The sequence below is a fragment of the Mandrillus leucophaeus genome, unplaced genomic scaffold (assembly GCF_000951045.1).
Source record: "Mandrillus leucophaeus isolate KB7577 unplaced genomic scaffold, Mleu.le_1.0 Scaffold116, whole genome shotgun sequence".
Taxonomy (NCBI): domain Eukaryota; kingdom Metazoa; phylum Chordata; class Mammalia; order Primates; family Cercopithecidae; genus Mandrillus; species Mandrillus leucophaeus.
Window position 1 is genome coordinate 7,273,863 of NW_012099876.1, and position 18,748 is coordinate 7,292,610.

The 18,748-nt window shown below is 40.6% G+C and overlaps 1 protein-coding gene across 2 annotated transcripts in view; it reads left to right on the forward strand.

The window, feature by feature from the left end:
• SPTLC3 (serine palmitoyltransferase, long chain base subunit 3) overlaps window positions 1-18,748 on the forward strand; it is a 191,153-nt gene that overhangs the window by 169,215 nt on the left and 3,190 nt on the right. For both annotated transcript variants that reach the window (XM_011998882.1, XM_011998890.1), the window contains 2 exons: window positions 10,332-10,467; window positions 16,011-16,140. In XM_011998882.1, the coding sequence (XP_011854272.1) occupies window positions 10,332-10,467; window positions 16,011-16,140 (266 nt within the window). The remainder of the gene's footprint in view (window positions 1-10,331; window positions 10,468-16,010; window positions 16,141-18,748) is intronic.

The window sequence follows — 18,748 nt, forward strand, 5'->3', positions numbered from 1 at the left end:
TGAAGCTGGACATCTTTCTTCCACCATACACAAAAGTCAACTCAAGATGGATTAAAGACTTAAATGTAAAATCCAAAACTATAAAAACCCTGGAAGACAGCCTAGGCAATACCATCCTGGACATAGGAACGAGAAAATATTTCATGAAAAAGATGCCAAGAGTAGTTGCAACAAAAGCAGAAATTGACAAGTGGGATATAATTATACTTAAGAGCTTACACACAGCAAAGGAAACTATCAACAGCGTAAACAGACAACCTACAGAATAGGAGAAAATTTTTGCAAACTATGCATCTGACAAAGGTCTAATATCCAGCATCTATAAGGAACTTAAACAAATTTACAAGAGAAAAACAGCCCCATTAAAAAGTGGGCAAAGGACATAAATAGACACTTCTCAAAAGAAGGCATATATGCGGCCAACAAGCATACGAAAAAAACCCTCAATATCAGGGATCATTAGAGAAATGCAAATCAAAACCACAGTGAGATATCTTCTCACACCACATCGGATAAGATGGCATCTTATCTGATGATAAAAGCCATCAGAATGGCTATTATCAAAAAGTGAAAAAACAACAGATTCTGGTGAGGTTGCAGAGAAAAGGGAACACTTATACACTGTTGGTGGGAGTGTAAATTAGTTCAACCATTGTGGAAAGCAGTATGGTGATTCCTCAAAGAGCTAAAAGTAGAACTACCATTTGACCCAGCAATCACAATACTGGGCATATACGCAGACAAATATAAATAGGTCTGCCATAAAGCCACATGCATGTGAATGTTCCTTGCAGCACTAGTCACAATAGCAAAGACATGGAATCAACCTAAATCCTTATCAGTGACAGACTGGATAAAGAAAATGTGGTACATACACACCATGGAATAGTATGCAGCCATAAGAAAGAACAAGATCATGTCTTTTGTAGGAACATGGATGGAGCTGGAGGCTATTATCCTTAGCAAACTAACACAGGAACAGAAAACCAAATGCCACATGTTCTTATAAGTGGGAGCTAAATGATGAGAACTTATGAACACAAAGAAGGAAACAACAGACATTGGGGTCTACTTGAGGGAGGAGGATAGGAGGAGAGAAAGGAACAGAAGAGAGAACTATTGTACTGGGCTTAATACCTGGATGACGAGATAATATGTACAACAAATCCCTGCGACATGTGTTTACCTATGTAACAAACCTTCACATGTACCCTGAAACCTAAAATTAAAATTAAAAAAAAAAAATCACTGATTTACAAGGGTTCCCAGAAGGCCCTCAGCTTCCCATATTACCTCATTTAATGTGTAAAATTACATAATTAATGACTTGCTAAAATATTACTCTCTATTTAAATGCAAAGTAATATTATATCTTATCATTCATTTTATAAGTATTCAGGAAGCAATAATACTACGCAAATGTCTACATCTGTCTCATGGCACCTATTTTTGGTTGTATGTTATTTGATATCTGCCTTGTCTCCTGTTAGATCATTTGTTCCAAACAGTGTCAGAAATTTTTCATCTTCTATTCCCACCTCAGCAGCTGGTCTGGCTCCTGTACATAGTGAGTACTTTTCATTTGTGAAGTGTATGACTCTGTGAATGATGGAATTCACGCCTCATCATGAGTGAGTTTACCAGGTTTTCCAAAGAGCCACCTTTGATAGTCTCCTAGGCACTGCCAATTTCCAGGTCAGCTGGGTAATGCATTCCTGATCTCCAGGCCTCAGTTTCCTCATCTGTGAAGTGAGCCCAAAAAGCCAGTTCCTGGCTCACAGTAGGTGCACAAGAAATATCCATTCTCATCCTTGCTTGGGGATTAAATAACTAACCGTGTATGTGAGCAGCTGGTGGGAGGTGGAGGCAGGGTGTCTTCCCAGGGCCCTCGAAATCAGGCCATGCAGATGGCTGCCCACCCCTGATGTCCAGCCTGCTCCTGCATGCATTCCACAGGGGCAAGACTGAACAGCCTGGAGAGTCCTTGGAACATGTGTATGTGACTATAAAACATGCCATAGACCTGGAATCCCAACATCAAAAGGGAGAGCTTCAGTGCCTGATAAAAATGTGCATTCCTCTTAGTAAAGCAGTATGGTGATTCCTCAAAGAGCTAAAAGTAGAACTACCATTTGACCCAGCAATCACAATACTGGGCATATACGCAGACAAATATAAATAGGTCTGCCATAAAGCCACATGCATGTGAATGTTCCTTGCAGCACTAGTCACAATAGCAAAGACATGGAATCAACCTAAATCGTTATCAGTGACAGACTGGATAAAGAAAATGTGGTACATACACACCATGGAATAGTATGCAGCCATAAGAAAGAACAAGATCATGTCTTTTGTAGGAACATGGATGGAGCTGGAGGCTATTATCCTTAGCAAACTAACACAGGAACAGAAAACCAAATGCCACATGTTCTTATAAGTGGGAGCTAAATGATGAGAACTTATGAACACAAAGAAGGAAACAACAGACATTGGGGTCTACTTGAGGGAGGAGGATAGGAGGAGAGAAAGGAACAGAAGAGAGAACTATTGTACTGGGCTTAATACCTGGATGACGAGATAATATGTACAACAAATCCCTGCGACATGTGTTTACCTATGTAACAAACCTTCACATGTACCCTGAAACCTAAAATTAAAATTAAAAAAAAAAAATCACTGATTTACAAGGGTTCCCAGAAGGCCCTCAGCTTCCCATATTACCTCATTTAATGTGTAAAATTACATAATTAATGACTTGCTAAAATATTACTCTCTATTTAAATGCAAAGTAATATTATATCTTATCATTCATTTTATAAGTATTCAGGAAGCAATAATACTACGCAAATGTCTACATCTGTCTCATGGCACCTATTTTTGGTTGTATGTTATTTGATATCTGCCTTGTCTCCTGTTAGATCATTTGTTCCAAACAGTGTCAGAAATTTTTCATCTTCTATTCCCACCTCAGCAGCTGGTCTGGCTCCTGTACATAGTGAGTACTTTTCATTTGTGAAGTGTATGACTCTGTGAATGATGGAATTCACGCCTCATCATGAGTGAGTTTACCAGGTTTTCCAAAGAGCCACCTTTGATAGTCTCCTAGGCACTGCCAATTTCCAGGTCAGCTGGGTAATGCATTCCTGATCTCCAGGCCTCAGTTTCCTCATCTGTGAAGTGAGCCCAAAAAGCCAGTTCCTGGCTCACAGTAGGTGCACAAGAAATGTCCATTCTCATCCTTGCTTGGGGATTAAATAACTAACCGTGTATGTGAGCAGCTGGTGGGAGGTGGAGGCAGGGTGTCTTCCCAGGGCCCTCGAAATCAGGCCATGCAGATGGCTGCCCACCCCTGATGTCCAGCCTGCTCCTGCATGCATTCCACAGGGGCAAGACTGAACAGCCTGGAGAGTCCTTGGAACATGTGTATGTGACTATAAAACATGCCATAGACCTGGAATCCCAACATCAAAAGGGAGAGCTTCAGTGCCTGATAAAAATGTGCATTCCTCTTAGTAAACCACTCCAAATGCTCTTTTCTCCACCCCACTGGGAAGCTTGTCAGTGCTAATGTGATTCTTATGATTCTTGCTGCTCTGTAGCCTCTTGATCTTTACTGAGATCTCTCTGCCCCTGAGTGTGTTGGAAACAAAATGTCCTGTCTGGTGTCCAGTGCTTAAAATAACAGACGCTGGCTTCCTGCTGCCACGTTGAAACTTTACTCCAAGGTCTCTCCCCATCACCCTCTGCCCCCTCGCCAAGCCAGGGGAAAAAAACCAGCGTAAACTGGCAGATAGAGAAGCAGGGAGGGGCAGAGGAAATTAGGCATTCTTAGACCACTGCAGGCATTCTTTAATATCAATTTGATTTTCCCTGGGTTAATTTTTCAGAAATATCAACTTCTTAAAATGTGAGAAATGTTTTATGGAACGTGACTTCCCATCTCTAAAGACAAGGACCTCATTTTCCAAGCAATACTGCCTAGGAGCATGTTTGAGATCATGCAGTCTGTATTCTGGACAGTGGTCATGTGCTGAATAATTTAAGGAGGGATTGAGCTGGGTATATTTCTGAACATATATTTTCAAGCCTGGGAAATAATAAAATAAGTCATCCCATGGTATCTGGGCATATTCATGTTTCCTGTTAGAAAATGAGATTGCAAAGCCTGCAGAAAATAGACCGTGACAATGGTATTGGCTCACAAACTCATCAAGCCCATCTCTTTTGCTTAGGATTATGGGGGAAATGCCTTTCTCTTTTTTTGCGTGCCAATGGTTCGACAGAGAAGAAATTTTCCTTCTTTAAGACAGGTCATTCTGGTAGTTTCCACCATCTGTAATTCCTTCTGGCCTCTGGGAGACTGAGTTGTCCTAAACATATTTTTGGAAATGCCACTGACCATTGTTTTTATTAGGGGACTGCAAAGCTTTGTAGTAAAAGGCTTTGTGTTTTATTTGTTTTTCTTCCCCTGACCCAGCTGGTTTTGTTTTAACAGCATCGGAGGGGAGGTTAAAGTATTTGTGGCCTCTGTTAACCTAGCCTATCTCTCAAAGCCAGCAAAGACAGAAATCAGAGGAGATAGAACAGGAACAGACAGGTCATCAGCCAGGGTAGGTTCACCCTTGATTTAACCACCCTCATGAGAGGGGTGGGGTTGACAGGGAGGCTGATCTTAAGATGAGTGAAAGCTTCAGAGCACGTAGCCGTCAGGAGAGCAGGTCACCCCCACAAAAACGTATCTCAGGAAACTGAGCACTCAGGAACTGCTGGGAAGTAATCATGCCAAACAAGAGGCTACCACATATGCCCATTTTTATTTGTCACATCCAGTGTAGGAGCATAGCTCAGCCAGGCTGCATTCAGATACCCAGAAAAGGCCATGCATGGCCCTAGAGGTGGACCAGAAATGGCAGCTATTTCTGAGACATCCCAGTCTGCTTGGCTGAGCCTTGTTAAATCCAAAACTCATGCCAGGTCCCATCCCCAGAGATCGTGATTTAATGGGTCTGGGGTGCAGCCTGGACATACGGTTTGCCAAGCTCTCCAGATGACTGTGAGATGGCACTGAGGCTGCAGAGAACTATTGTCCAGCAGAAAATGGCAATTCCCCTTTTAAGGACCTACCAAATGCCAGTTACAGTACCAAGCACTTTTCCTACATTAACTTCTTGATTTCTCCCAATCTTCCTGTAAGATAAGCTTATCTCTAATTTACAGCTAAAACTGAGATTTTTAGATTTTATGCTGTCCAGGTGGAGTTTGATTCCCATCCCACTTAACTCCAAAGCCTATTCCTTTTCCACTCAACAGCCTCCTCAGAGAATCCAAAATATGACAAATACTTATGGAAACTCTGCAGAAGGCTACGTAAGAGATTTTTTCATTCACTTATTTACGTGAGTAGGGACTTTCCCTGTCTTCTGTGTAATATGTAGAAGAAGGATCAGAAACTACTTAATTGGAGACTCTGAGTGTCTTGAAGGGGATGTGGCCGCAGTGCCCAATCTCCAAAGCTTCCCTTTGCCATCCTAGCATGGCCTGTCCCTGTACAAAAGAACATGCACCAAATATTGCTTCTACTTTTGCAAATCACTCTTCAAGCAAAAATCTCAAAGCCCAATGTAATTAATAAAATCATTTGCATCCTGTTTAGATGAGTAGCGTTTTATATGTACAAATTCCACCTCTGTCCCTAGGCCTTCCAAGAGTATGAGAATGTTTTCAATTTTGAAGAATGAGCAATACAGTAATTGAAAGGAGCTGTATCTTGGCAAATGCAAAAGACCTCAAAGGCATTTGTAGTGACCTATATGAGAAAGTGTGGCAACCACAAAGTGTGTCATAATGGCTTGTCAGCCATGCTGTGCTAAATGGTTCAAAGATAGGAAAGATAAGGAAGAATAAAACATTTAGTTCTTAGGCGTCAGAGACCCCTGGACATCATCTGTTCACTAAAGTCTCTGAAGGATCTGGAAGCAGTGAAATGGTGACATTAGCTGATGATCCAGTTTCTTGGGTTAATCAAGGAAGCAGGGACAGCCGGGGCCAATTAAGTAGCTAGGCAGCCAATGATAGATGAATCATTATAGGCAAGTGCAAAGATAATGCCATTGGGAAAAGCAATTGAAGCCACTCAGGCACTTCCAGGCCAGGAAATCCTTCTAGTCTTCAAGGGGGAACATGTAGGAATCATCAGGCCCAGCCTGATTAAGTCATCTGTTCATTGTGTAGCTAATGAGCCACAAAAGTGCTGAACGCACACGGGGACAGGCCATATGGAATATATTTTGGTGGCTGAGATGTATCTCTGTGCCTTGATTTCAATCACCTTTAAAACAATCCTTACCACAGCTCTCTTTTCCTTTCCTTCTGTCCACAATCTCCCCCTACTCCACATGTTCTTAACTCTCTAAACACAGTTTCAATGTATGGGTGATTTTTCTTAAGTAAGGCAAATATTCTCCTTCTTAATTTCTAATCCTGCACTTCCAATAAGCTCTGTAAACATACAAGTTTCCAAGGGACACACCAGCATGTTATAAAATTCCTTTTTTTTTTAGCACAAAGGAGACTGTGTCTAAGCACATATAGAGAGAGAGACACACAGATGTTTCTACGCGTCTCTGGATTTCTACTTCTATTCACGTTGCAAATTTAGAATTGGGGATTTTGAAAGGAATATGAACTAAGAAACCATACTTGGAACTACCTGTTTCTTTCTTTAAAATCAAAGTTCCATCCAGGGACTCCAAAGTAAAGGTTGTCAATGAGTTGTCATGTTGATAAAACCAAGGAACACTATTCTATGTCCGGCTTTGTTTTCTCCCTCTCTGGTTGCTACTATTTTGTCTCCCTTTCAAATTCATCTTATTCCTACTCCTTCCAATCATCAAGTGTGGGATTCTTCAATCCCTATAGTCTCACCTCATTTTTTCTTTTTTAGACAATCCATTCATCTTTCCAGCCTCATCTTGTCCCACCCTCAACTACATCTTGCCTTGTTCACAACCTCTGTGTTCTTCTACAAACCACAAGACCATTGCACCTATTTGCTAGGCCTGGAATACTCTCCTTTAGCTTTTTGTATGGTTAATACTTGCTCATCCTTTGGATCTTTGTTCATTCATCGTTTATTGATTTTTTCCAGATTTGGTCCAGTCTCCCTCTTATGAGCTCTCATAACACCACATAACATTTCTCTACACTGCTCATCAGAGTTGCAATTTTACAACCATTTGTGTGATTATTTGATTAATGTCTGTTTCTCTCACAAGACTATAAGCTCTTCTGTTTTTATATCTTACTATTCCTATTGTTACTGACTAACCTTGAACTGCCCACCTCTCTTCTTTATAGGTAGCCACAACTTCTACCAACCAATAGTTTACTCTGTCTCACAGATTCTGCCAATAAGCATTTTTTTCTATGTCTTTCAATTTCTACTCTTACTACCAACTAAATTTTACTACCATCCTCTCTAGATTTTTCACATCCACACTGTAATAGCAAGAAGATCTGGTTTGTTTAATTTATATTTATTGTCTCTTTTTCAAAGCTCCTATGATAGACCAATGTATGGCTTCCTTGCAAACACCAAAGTGGACTGCCTTTGGGTCAAGGGCATGCTCCATTCATTGTCTGTGGTCAGGATAGAGGGGCTGAGATGTCAGCATCCTTAGGAAAGAACAATAAGCCGGATGATCTCTCCATCCCAATCTGCCTGCTGGGAGCTGGCAGAGTTGAGGAAGGATCATCCTTGAGAACTGGAGTTGGGAAAAAGAAAGTAACAGAAAACAAGCATGGACGATTGGGGCATTTAGCATCTTGCTCCTTGGTCTGTGTTCCACTCAACTAAATCTCCATTTCTCTGCATATACCGTATCATTAACACAATTAAGGTATCACAGAAGTTAAGTCCATTTAGGCCCAATGAGCAAAGGAAAACTTAAAGGAATATTTGAAGTATTTTGGGAGTGATAGAGATGAGTGAAAAAATGTTAGATGTCTGGGTAAAGAAAGTGCCTTTGGGAGCTTGTCTATACCTGGTTCACCCTCGCTCCTTGGACACAGCCCTTCAGGACCTCTACCTAAAGTGAAGGGGGCCCTAGACTCCAACCTAGCGATATCCTATGCTAGCGATACCTTACCCAACCACTCACAACGTGAGTCCATCAAGCACTTGCTCAGCCTTCAACTCTCAACTGCCTCTACTTAAAAATATATATATATTTATATATATATTTTATATGTATTTATACATATTTTATATATATATATATATAAACCATAATACAAACAGCTGGCAGAAATGAGAGTTTTATTGATCTTTAGAAGAACCGATTACCACCATCCCTTACCCGGGCAGAGCATTATAGTGGAGGGACTAACAACACGGAATTGTTAGTGAATTGTTAGATTCTAGACTAACAATCTAGAATCTTAGATTCTAGAATCCAATTCTGGCTTGGTCACCTACCAACTATGTAAATTTGTGTAAGTTCTTTGGCTTCTCCTTGTGTATAACATAGGATTACAGTTCTTATACCAATTTGGTTGTTGTGACGACTAAATCAATAAATGTCAAGAGCTTATAACAATGGTGACATCACATATGGGTGAGCTATAATTATTGTTGTTGTTGATATTATTATTGTCCTTTAGAGGCTACTTGATCCAATTAGTAGCCACCACCTGAATTATTCAGGACACATTTGGTTACAGGAGGCAGAAGAGGAAATGTATTGGCTCATACAGCAGGGAAATCTAAAAAAATGGTCTGGCTTAGGCACAGCTAGACCCAAAGGTTCAGATGATGCCATCAGGACTCTCAGTGTCCTGCGCAGTGACTTCTATGTGAGTCAATATCATTCTCAAGCAGGCTTCCTCCAGGAGAGGACAAAGATGCAGCTTTATAATTATTTGATGCTTACACTTCTTCCTCAGTCGATCTGAAAGAAAGACTCAAATAGTCTCTAGTTGTGCTCCATCATCAAACCAATAATCAGGGGGATGAAATATTCCAACTGATCAAGACTGGCCCTCATATTGCCTTGTAGAAAAGAGGAAAGTCAGGGCCAACCCTACTCAAACAGTATGATTCTCTGGAGAAGGATGCTGAGCACAAGATGCCCACTGCTCAACCCTTTGTCAAGGCACAATCTGGGGCTATTTCTCTAGAAGAGACCAGATGACTGTGATTGACATGTTTACTGAAATGTTTACCCTATTTCCATCTGAAGAGTTACAAACACCCATGAGTGATGTTCAAAACATTGTATAACCCCTAGAGCAGAATCTCTGACCAGTTCGTCTGAACATCTCACCACTCAGAATGGAGGTCCGCTAAAGACAACCAGTAAGATATAAGACTGTAGTGACACATTCCTGCCCAGCAGCAATCCTGCATCAAATGCAAACTTTGAGCTGATTTCTAGGGGAGTTCAGTGTTTAATCCTATTCATTCTTATTGAACAAACACTATCTAGCTTTGGCTGACTTACTTACCCACCTATTTTGAAGCAGGACCCGAGTAGACAGGCATCTTCAGGATAGGACTTTCTGCTCTTTCATCACTTTGACATCTCACATGTGTGAACATTGCACTGGGACACACACTTAGGACACAGGATATAAGACTTAGAGCTGAAGCACCAATAACCTTGACATGGATCCCTGTATGTACTTTGCTTCTGTTTTGGGTCAATGTTGTCCTTTTTTCTGGTTTAGGAAAGCAGGAGTCCCCCCTCTTTCCTCGCTTCTGTTAGTCTACCACCAAATGCCTCAAAAAACAGCCCTGATCTCAGCAGGACTTACCTTTGTCTATGAATGTGCTATCCCTACAAATTCAGATTGGATGAAGGATCCTTTGGTTAGAGATTTAAATGAGGGACAATTTAATGAGCCAATTCAGTTTAGCTAAAAAGCATCTACCAATATCTGCTATGAAGCGTGGGAGGTGGGAGGAAGTGGTTATGTTACTTCTAATCACACTCCCTTCTCTCATGTTGGTGTTTTTAAGGTACTTCGCACAGAGTCTATAAAAAATAGGTACCTCCCCTGCCTCCCACTGGCCTTCTAGCGTAGCCTGGCTTCAGTTGCTTGCAGCACCTCATAGCATCATCTACCTCTCTTCCTGCCTTCCAGGTTCAGTGCAGTACCTGGGCCTCAGTTCCCACACCTACTCCCCAGGAGATATCTCCCTTCCCTACTTCCTCCTCCCAGCTAGTGCTGCTGGCCTGCAGAAAGACTTAGAGATGGTTGCCAAGTTGACCTGAACTTTACTTCCCTCTTTCTAGTGGGAATTGATGGATTTCACACCTGTCTCTTTTCAGGGTTGCAGAGAGTACGGCAACTTGCGAAAAACACAAGATACTTCAGACAAAGACTGCAGGAAATGGGATTCATTATCTATGGCAATGAGAATTCTCCTGTTGTTCCTCTGCTTCTTTACATGCCTGGTAAAGTAGCGTAAGTATCCAAGGCATCTCATAATCACACCTAAACCCCAAGGTGACCTAAGATGGCTTTTTGGCACAGGCGTTAGATTATGCATTTGGAATGGGGTGATTGAGTTCAGAATTCACTTATACAGCTGCTCAGAAGCCACCTGCCAGCCTATCAGCTAGACCCTTCCCACAGGTCTTACAGAAAGGGAACCAGGTGCTAAGATTGCGCTCTCTCCCTAAATTCAAGTCCTGTGAAATTAGGGAAATCACTTATCTCCCTCAGCCTCACCTGTAAATTAAGCACGATCCTGAGCCTCCTTCTGACCCAAGACCGTTCTCAGGGAGAACTTCTGAAGATCATATCTCCCCATATTACCATCAAAACAATGTGATCAGGCTCTGTGCTTTCTCCCATTGAACTCTGTGGCCATCCTCAGAAGAGGACATTCTCACTTCAAGCATGGGGAAGCTGAGGCTGAGAGCAGTTAAGCAACCTGCCCCAAGTCATACAAGTCAAACAGCAGTAAAACTAAGATGCAAAAACCCAAACCAAGGCTCACATTGAAACTCATGCTCAGTTTCTCATGCCCTTACTGTGAACCTGTTTGGGGGTTGTTTACTTGATTGCAACTTTGAAACTGAGCATTAGCAACAACTGTATAAAGAGGAGAACATGACTTTTTGTCAGTTTGGCAGGGACAATTTTATACATGAGTCCTTCTCCAACCTACTAGAGACTAATATAATTAGACTAATTACATGTTGTTAAGAGGAAGTTAACTAGCAGAGCACATTGGCTCATGCTTGTAATCCCAGCACTTTGGGAGGGTGAGGCAGGTGGATCACCTGAGGTCAGGAGTTCGAGACCAGCCTGGCCAACATGGTGAAACCCTGTCTCTACTAAAAATACAAAAATTAGGTGGACGTGGTGGTGCATGCCTGTAGTCCTAGCTACTAGGGAGGCTGAGGCAGGAGGATCACTTGACCCCAGGAGGCAGAGGTTGCAGTGAGCTGAGATTGTGCCACTGCACTCCAGCCTAGGTGACTGGGTGATAGAATGAGACCCTGTCTCAAAAAAAAAGGAAGTTAACTAAAATCCTTTCTGAAGGTAAAATGTTTGTGTCTCTGACCAAGCACATGATAGAAATTCATATTCAACATACTATGCATCAGATTCTAGTGGTCCTAACTCCCCTCCAGTGTAACCCATTGCTGGAACTTTGTTTGACTCTCTAATAGCCTGACTAGATTGGCAGAGTACTTGAAGTATAGAAAAATACCAATCAAAGAGGCTTGGGGCTTACTCGTGAAAACTCACGGAGGGCAAGACTGAGTTTTAAGTTCCTAAAAGACTGATTCTTCTGACTATGTCTTGGGTCATTTTACCACAGCAAAATCACAAGCAGTTAAAACACGCATGAGTTTTTAGCATGCCACATCATTCCCACCAGTTGGCCCTTTGTTCACAGATCTGGGTCAGGAAAACAGTGCCTGAAGTGTCTGAGGACATAATGTGCCACAGAAATGTTATACGTCATACTGCTCTGTGATAATGTCAAGGAGGGGTGACAACGGTGACTGAAAGTAGCAGACAATCCAAAGGCCTTTAACCACCTGATTTTTGAAGACACACAAACACACACGCACAGACACACATACATTTATTCAAAATGATTGGGGAAATGATGTGTGTTGGAAGAAATAGTCCAAACTTAGCTCAGGTTTATCTAGTATTTTATCATTAGCTCAAAAGAAGGCACTGAAAATAAACGTGTCCAAGGCAAAACACACATAATTCTGGAGTGTTCCACTGACAGTAGGGAGTGTTCTGGATAGTTCCAACTTTCATAACAAAAGCCAGAATTAGAATTCCAACAGGTTGGAAAACTGAACCAACCCAATGAGAAGAGGCCATAAGTAGTGAAAACAAATGCACGTAACTTCAAGAATTCATACAATATGCTATGAACAATATGCTTCATATAAAAGTTATGCTCTATGGTGTGGTGAAAGGTTTGGAATCAAAAAGAAATTTGATTATTCCTCTTCCTAGCTGGGGATTCTTGGACAAGTTACTCAGCTTTCTGAAGCTCCAGCTTTCTCATTTATAAAATGGGACATAATAGTATCGATTTCATAAGGTTACTGTGAAGATTAAACAAGATGATGTCCATAAAGCAGTTAGCATGTTACCTCTTACATAAGAGCTATTCAGTGTTAGCTGTCATTATTAATAGCATTAATCAATAAAGTCATTAATAATGTCATTTTTAGTAATGTGTACAAAGCACTTAATATAGCAGTTGGCGTGCCCTAAGCATTCAATCAGTGGTAGCCATTTTACTACTACTACTCTGCAACAATGATGATCATTATCAGTTTCAACTGAGTACAAGGTTGAGTCACCATGGTTGCACAGCTCTCCAAAATAATTATTACAATTTTTGGTTGCATTATGAAAAATAAAATGTCCAGAAAAAATAGTAGGTAAAGATCCTGCTACACTCCACTTCCATATTGCTATATTCACTGGATAATATGTCAAACCATCTTGTTTCTTTCAACTTAAGATTGTTTTTTAAGAAGAGCTAATATCACAGAGTACTAAATATATGCTAAGTAAGGCTATTAGACCTCAGTGATTACCCATGGAGGGTAGGATGTTTAGCCCTAGTTTATACATGAAGATGCTAAGACTTGGAAAGGTCAAATTACTTTCTAAGGCCGGGTGTGGTGGCTCATACCTGTAATCCCAACATTTTAGGAGGCCGAGGCAGGTGGATCACCTGAGGTCAGGAGTTTGAAACCAGCCTGGCCAACACAGTGAAACCCTGTTTCTACTAAAAATACAAAAAAATAGCTGGGCATGGTGGCAGGCACCTGTACTCCCAGCTACTTGGGAGGCTGAGGCAGAAGAATCACTTGAACCCGGGAGGTAGAGGTTGCAGTGAGCTGAGATCACACCACTGCACTCCAGCCCTGCGCAACAGAGTAAGACTCTGTCTCAAAAAAAAAAATTGCTCTCTAAGACTCACACAGGTTGCAGGCAGCAGAGCCTAGAATTCAAAGCCAGTTTCATTGGCTTCATAAATTAGAACTCTTTTGAACACAGAACACAATCTCTCAAGCTTTAGTCCATAGGGAAAAAATGCACATCTCATTAAAGCAACACAGAGTATAACTATAACTATTTTTAATGTCATCATTGGTGACTCAAAAGGCAGCAATCACTACAAACAGAAAAAAAAAAAATCTGGCTCACCTAATGAAACAGAACAGGTTAGTTACAAAAGGTAGTATTATCTGTTACCGGTAGGAGTTGCTGGCAAGAGTTTGCCCTGCTGTCTGGCTTTGTTCCCTTCTGTGATATTTCTTTGTTGGAAGTTTATAGGTAGAGACGTTTTTGAAATAGGGTGTTAATTGTATAAGCCAGTGTGGAAGCACTTCTTTCATTTGGTCATTTTAAAACCTTTGATTTTACTAAAGAATGGTGATCTCCACATTTCCTCCTATGCAGAATGAAAACATAGTCTGTAGCAAGATATCTTTTTGAACAAAGCCTTGTTATAAGTCTACCACTGGAATCTTCTAGAGAGCTGTGTAATGTGATTTCACCCATAAAACATACTTAAATAATCAAGAATGTATTGTATTTGGTATTTGGTAAAGGGTTTGCATTTTTCTTCCCCTGTTCATGTAATACACTTGGAAGATGGTGTTATACAAGAGGTAGTGATTCTGCATACAATGCAATGCTAATGTTTATTATCATTATTATTATTATTATTTCACATAGTTTAGTTTCTTTCAGCCTATTGCCAATTGCTTTGGGGAGTACAAACACAAAGGCTCATTATATAAAATTTCCAGTGCAATCATACATATTAACTTAAGAACACTAGCTTTAGTGGTGTAAGGTTTAAATTCAGAAGTGCTCCAGGGAGATCCCAGATTAGCCTAATGAATCAATAGAGTCATATATTTTGCCCTGCATTCTTTGGCAAAACGTGCTTCCTTTGGTACAAAGAGAAACATGCAGACAGTGAAAGCAGTCTTCTGGGAGTCCCAAAAACTGGCCTGAGATCAGGGGTCAGGTGGTTTGTACTCTAGCAATAAAAGCACTTGACTTGTTTCTCAGACAATTATGAGCTCTCATTCTGTGCAGTTCCGTGGGCAGCCTTCCATAGGGTGATCAAGAAAGGGAAAGAACAGTCTCTGTTTTCAAGCTTTCTCAGCTAGAAAGCTTCATCTCCTTCCAACCTTCCTAGTTGAAATCAAAGGGCTAATATTGCCTCGCCCAAGCCAGGGGGCCAGAGAAGCTGTGCATCTTGTAGGTCTTGCAGTCTTCATTGCTTCATCTGATAACCTATGTTCTGTCTGAAACAACCAAAGGCAGACTGCTCAACAGCAAAACAAGTGAATGGAAGAGCAGGCTTATTCTCCATGTCTGGTTCAAGAATTCTTCCTGACCTGTGATTGGAATGTTTCTCTGGTGCTGTCAGCTTCCAGCCTAAAATAATACAACAGCAATCTCTTAATGCTAAGAACAGATCTGAGGCATTTACCTCACTTACGGGTAAAGTCACTCAGTAATTAAGTTTTCCTGCAAAGACTAACAGAGCCCAAAAGGGAAAAAGAGTCACTGGAGTGACTTTTTGTCTGACCTTGGCTCTCAGCACTAGATATTTACAGACTTTGAGCTTGATACTCTAGAATTGTTACTGAGATTAGCTCTGGAAAAGAAAGAGACTAGAAGGATGAATAGAAGGAATCATAGCTTACGAAGGTTTTACCCTGCATCAAACAGCTTTCTGGTTCTATGACTTACATCCTATAGGCTGTAAGGTTCTCTGCATGAATACTTCTTTCCTAGTCTCCCTTCTGCCCCATTCCTCTTAAACTCAGTCGCTGAGTTTATTATCCCTGTGCATCCCTGGGTATGTTCATTCACTTATGAAACAATCAGGAGACCTTGCTATTTCTTATCTCTGATTTGATGGATAACATAATCTTTGGTGCTGCAGTGAGAATATTGACTTGGGGTTGGATCCTACAGACCCTCTGATCTTGGTCTTCACATTATACTCATTAAGTATAGGCTCCTTGAAATTTCCTCATTATGTTATTGGTATTAAGTTTTTAAAACATGCAGGTTTACAATTAATATAGATTCTTTCTTTTATGGAATTGCATTATAGGAACTGCTTGGTTTTTATACCTAGGGATCCTGCAGGTGAATTTTATGTCACTGCAGATTTGTTAAACCAGTATCATAAACATCAGCATTTTCTGCTTGATGTCAAAGACTCAATATCCACAATTACCTAATGAGTGTGTCAGACCCATAATCCCACACACACCATCATGAGTGGCACCAAGTGGCTGACTGCCCATTTACTCGTCAATTGTATTTGACGGAAGTTCAAAAACTTCAATCATCTTCCACTTATTATCATAAAAAAAGAAAAAAAGAAAAAGTCAATTAGCCATATTCCTTTTTTGTCAGGATAATGTTGTCTTTTCCCAATTAACCACCTTTTTTTTCTTTTTTTGCTTTTCCTTAAGGGCTTTTGCAAGGCATATGTTAGAGAAAAAAATTGGAGTGGTGGTCGTGGGATTTCCAGCCACTCCCCTCGCAGAAGCTCGGGCTCGGTTTTGTGTTTCAGCAGCCCATACCCGAGAGATGTTAGACACGGTGAGTACACCACAGGCCAACAGGATCTCAGTACCGGTACCCTGGATTCAAAGCAAGTCCTTTTATTGAAACAGCCTGGGGTTCTCTGAGTTTCTCTTGGGTGATTTAGGAAAACAACACTGGCAAAAGTCACTGCCGAAAAATAAGGGCACGTCAACAACAGCCAACACTGTGACCACTCAGTAGATAGAAAAGAAAATCAGTTTAGTGAAGATTTCAATCAGTATTTTGGTTTCCTAGAAAAGACTGACTGAGTAGCCAAATGTTGTTCTATTTACTTAATCTTAAATGCAAAACCTGGTGTAAAATGCTATTTTGGACTTAATTATGTGTATCCTGCCATTTTTCATAGCCACGAAATCTGCCATAATAAAATATGACCCAACTAAGCAACATGTTGGAAAACCAACAACAAGAACAAATCCACATTACAGCAGCACCTAAGTGAGGCAGAAATGATTTTTAAATTACCTTTTGTTGTCGCTTGATTTCCATTGTTATGTGAATAAGTAATATCAGAGAACGAAGCCATCTACTCAGTTTGGAGATAATGGGAAGAGTCACATAACATAAATGCAGTTTTGCAAACACTATTGAGAGTCAACTAAGTACAAACCTGGGGCAAAAAGTCTAGGAGAAGATGCTAATAAACAAGCAACACATATAATACTAGACAGAATAAATTAATCTTGAAGAAGAAATATAGAAAACTGTGGGAGCATGAAGGTGGGCTGAATTATTAGAGTGGAGAAGATTCATAGGGGAAGTGGCTTTTGAGCCAGGCCTTTTTAATAAAGGTTACCGAGCATCATTCAAGACTTCCAATCAGTGGAGTGACACAATCATGTCATTATGAAATAAACATGACAAATGAATTGGAGAGGAACGGGGCCAAAGGAAAGGACCTAAGATGTAGCTATTTAAACAAAACAAGAGATGACAAGGCTAATGGTAGTGGAAACAAAAGAAACGAATCCATGAACAAATATTACAAATGAGTGGAGCTGCCATGACTTGACAAATGATTGGATGTGGTGCATATGTGAGAAGAGAGAATCAAAGACGATTTGAGGTCTTTAGCCCAGATGAATAGAAGGATGGTGAAGCACTTAAATGAGATAAGGTATACAGTAAGGAAGAGCAAATTTTCAGTGGGAGTGGGGGAATAGAATGAGCTCAGTCCTAGGCATGTTGAGACTATGTGTCCATGGGCCACCTATAGAAGAAAAGTAAGATTCTAGAGCTTAGGAGAGTATGCAAAGCTGGAGCTGCTATAGTTTAGGGAACTGAGGGATCCTTACAGCCACGGTAGAATATGTAATTGTCCAGATGTGAGCAACAGTGAACAGGGTGGACTCCTGGGGAGTGCTTACATTCCAGGGTAGATACAGGAATCACAGGTGGGGACCCAGACTTACATGGAACTAGAGCAGTCAGGAAAGACATGTTCAGTGTAGTATTAAACTCCATACAGAGGAGAAAGTTTCAAGCAGGAGGAGGGTCAAAATGCCCCTCAAAACTGCAGGAAGTTTAAATGCAGTGAGGGATGAGAAAAAACTATTGGATTAGCAATTAGTAGGAACTTGATATTCCTTAGAGTAGGCATTTTAAGGGAATGAAGGGAACAGAAATAATAAAAGAATAAAAGAGTAAAGAGGATAATTTGAGTTTGAAATTATACACGTACACATGTGCGCACGCACACACACACACACTTGCCGTGTCCTTCATCTTCACCAGTATAGTCTCAAAACATAAACCAGTGTATTGTACGCAGTAGGTACACAGTACAAATTATTGAATAGCATATTGACAACTGAGCTAACCAGGTTTTGAGATGAGTGAACATTATTTTCTTTACACCCTTCTATATTTTCCAGATTCTCTAAAATGAGCTAAAATGTATTTCCAGAATGTGAATTTTAACAAATTGTTTCTTTTAAATGAAATGAGTTGGTGTTAAGAAAAGGCAGGCAAAAAGATTTGGCCAAAAAAAAAAAAAAAAAAAGAAAGAAAGAAAGAAAAGGCAGGCAAAACGTTCGAGAAGTCTGACTGTAGAAAGAAAAAATAGGATTAGAAAATACCCTTGAAAGTGGAGAAGGCTTGAGTATGTTTACACATTAAAGGAAGAAGACAGTAAAGAAGGGACCTCGCACAGAAGGGAGAGAAGAGAGTGTGGCCAGGAAGCAAGTTCCCTGAGATGACAGGAGGGACAGACCGCTTGGATGAATTTGTAATTTTGTGCTCCAAGCAGCATTGAGGTATTCGTGTAGGTGATTCTCTTCACAACTTCTTAATTGCTGCAAAATACCTACTTTGAAAGGATACTGAGACATCAATGATCTAGACAAATGCCTCTAAACTTTTAAAATCAAGCACCCATCTCAACAGAAAATTTTTAGCAGTTCCTTAATGTACATGTAAGAGAAAGTGGAAAATGACCCTGATGAACAGCCAGTACATTAAGGTAGCAATTGAACCTGAAGGCTCATAGACTAGAAATAATATTAGACATGCACTCCGTGACCACATTTGGACAAGACAGAGACAAGGCCACAATACTTAATGTCTCCCTCTTCTGACCGACATGTGTGACATTTGCTCATTT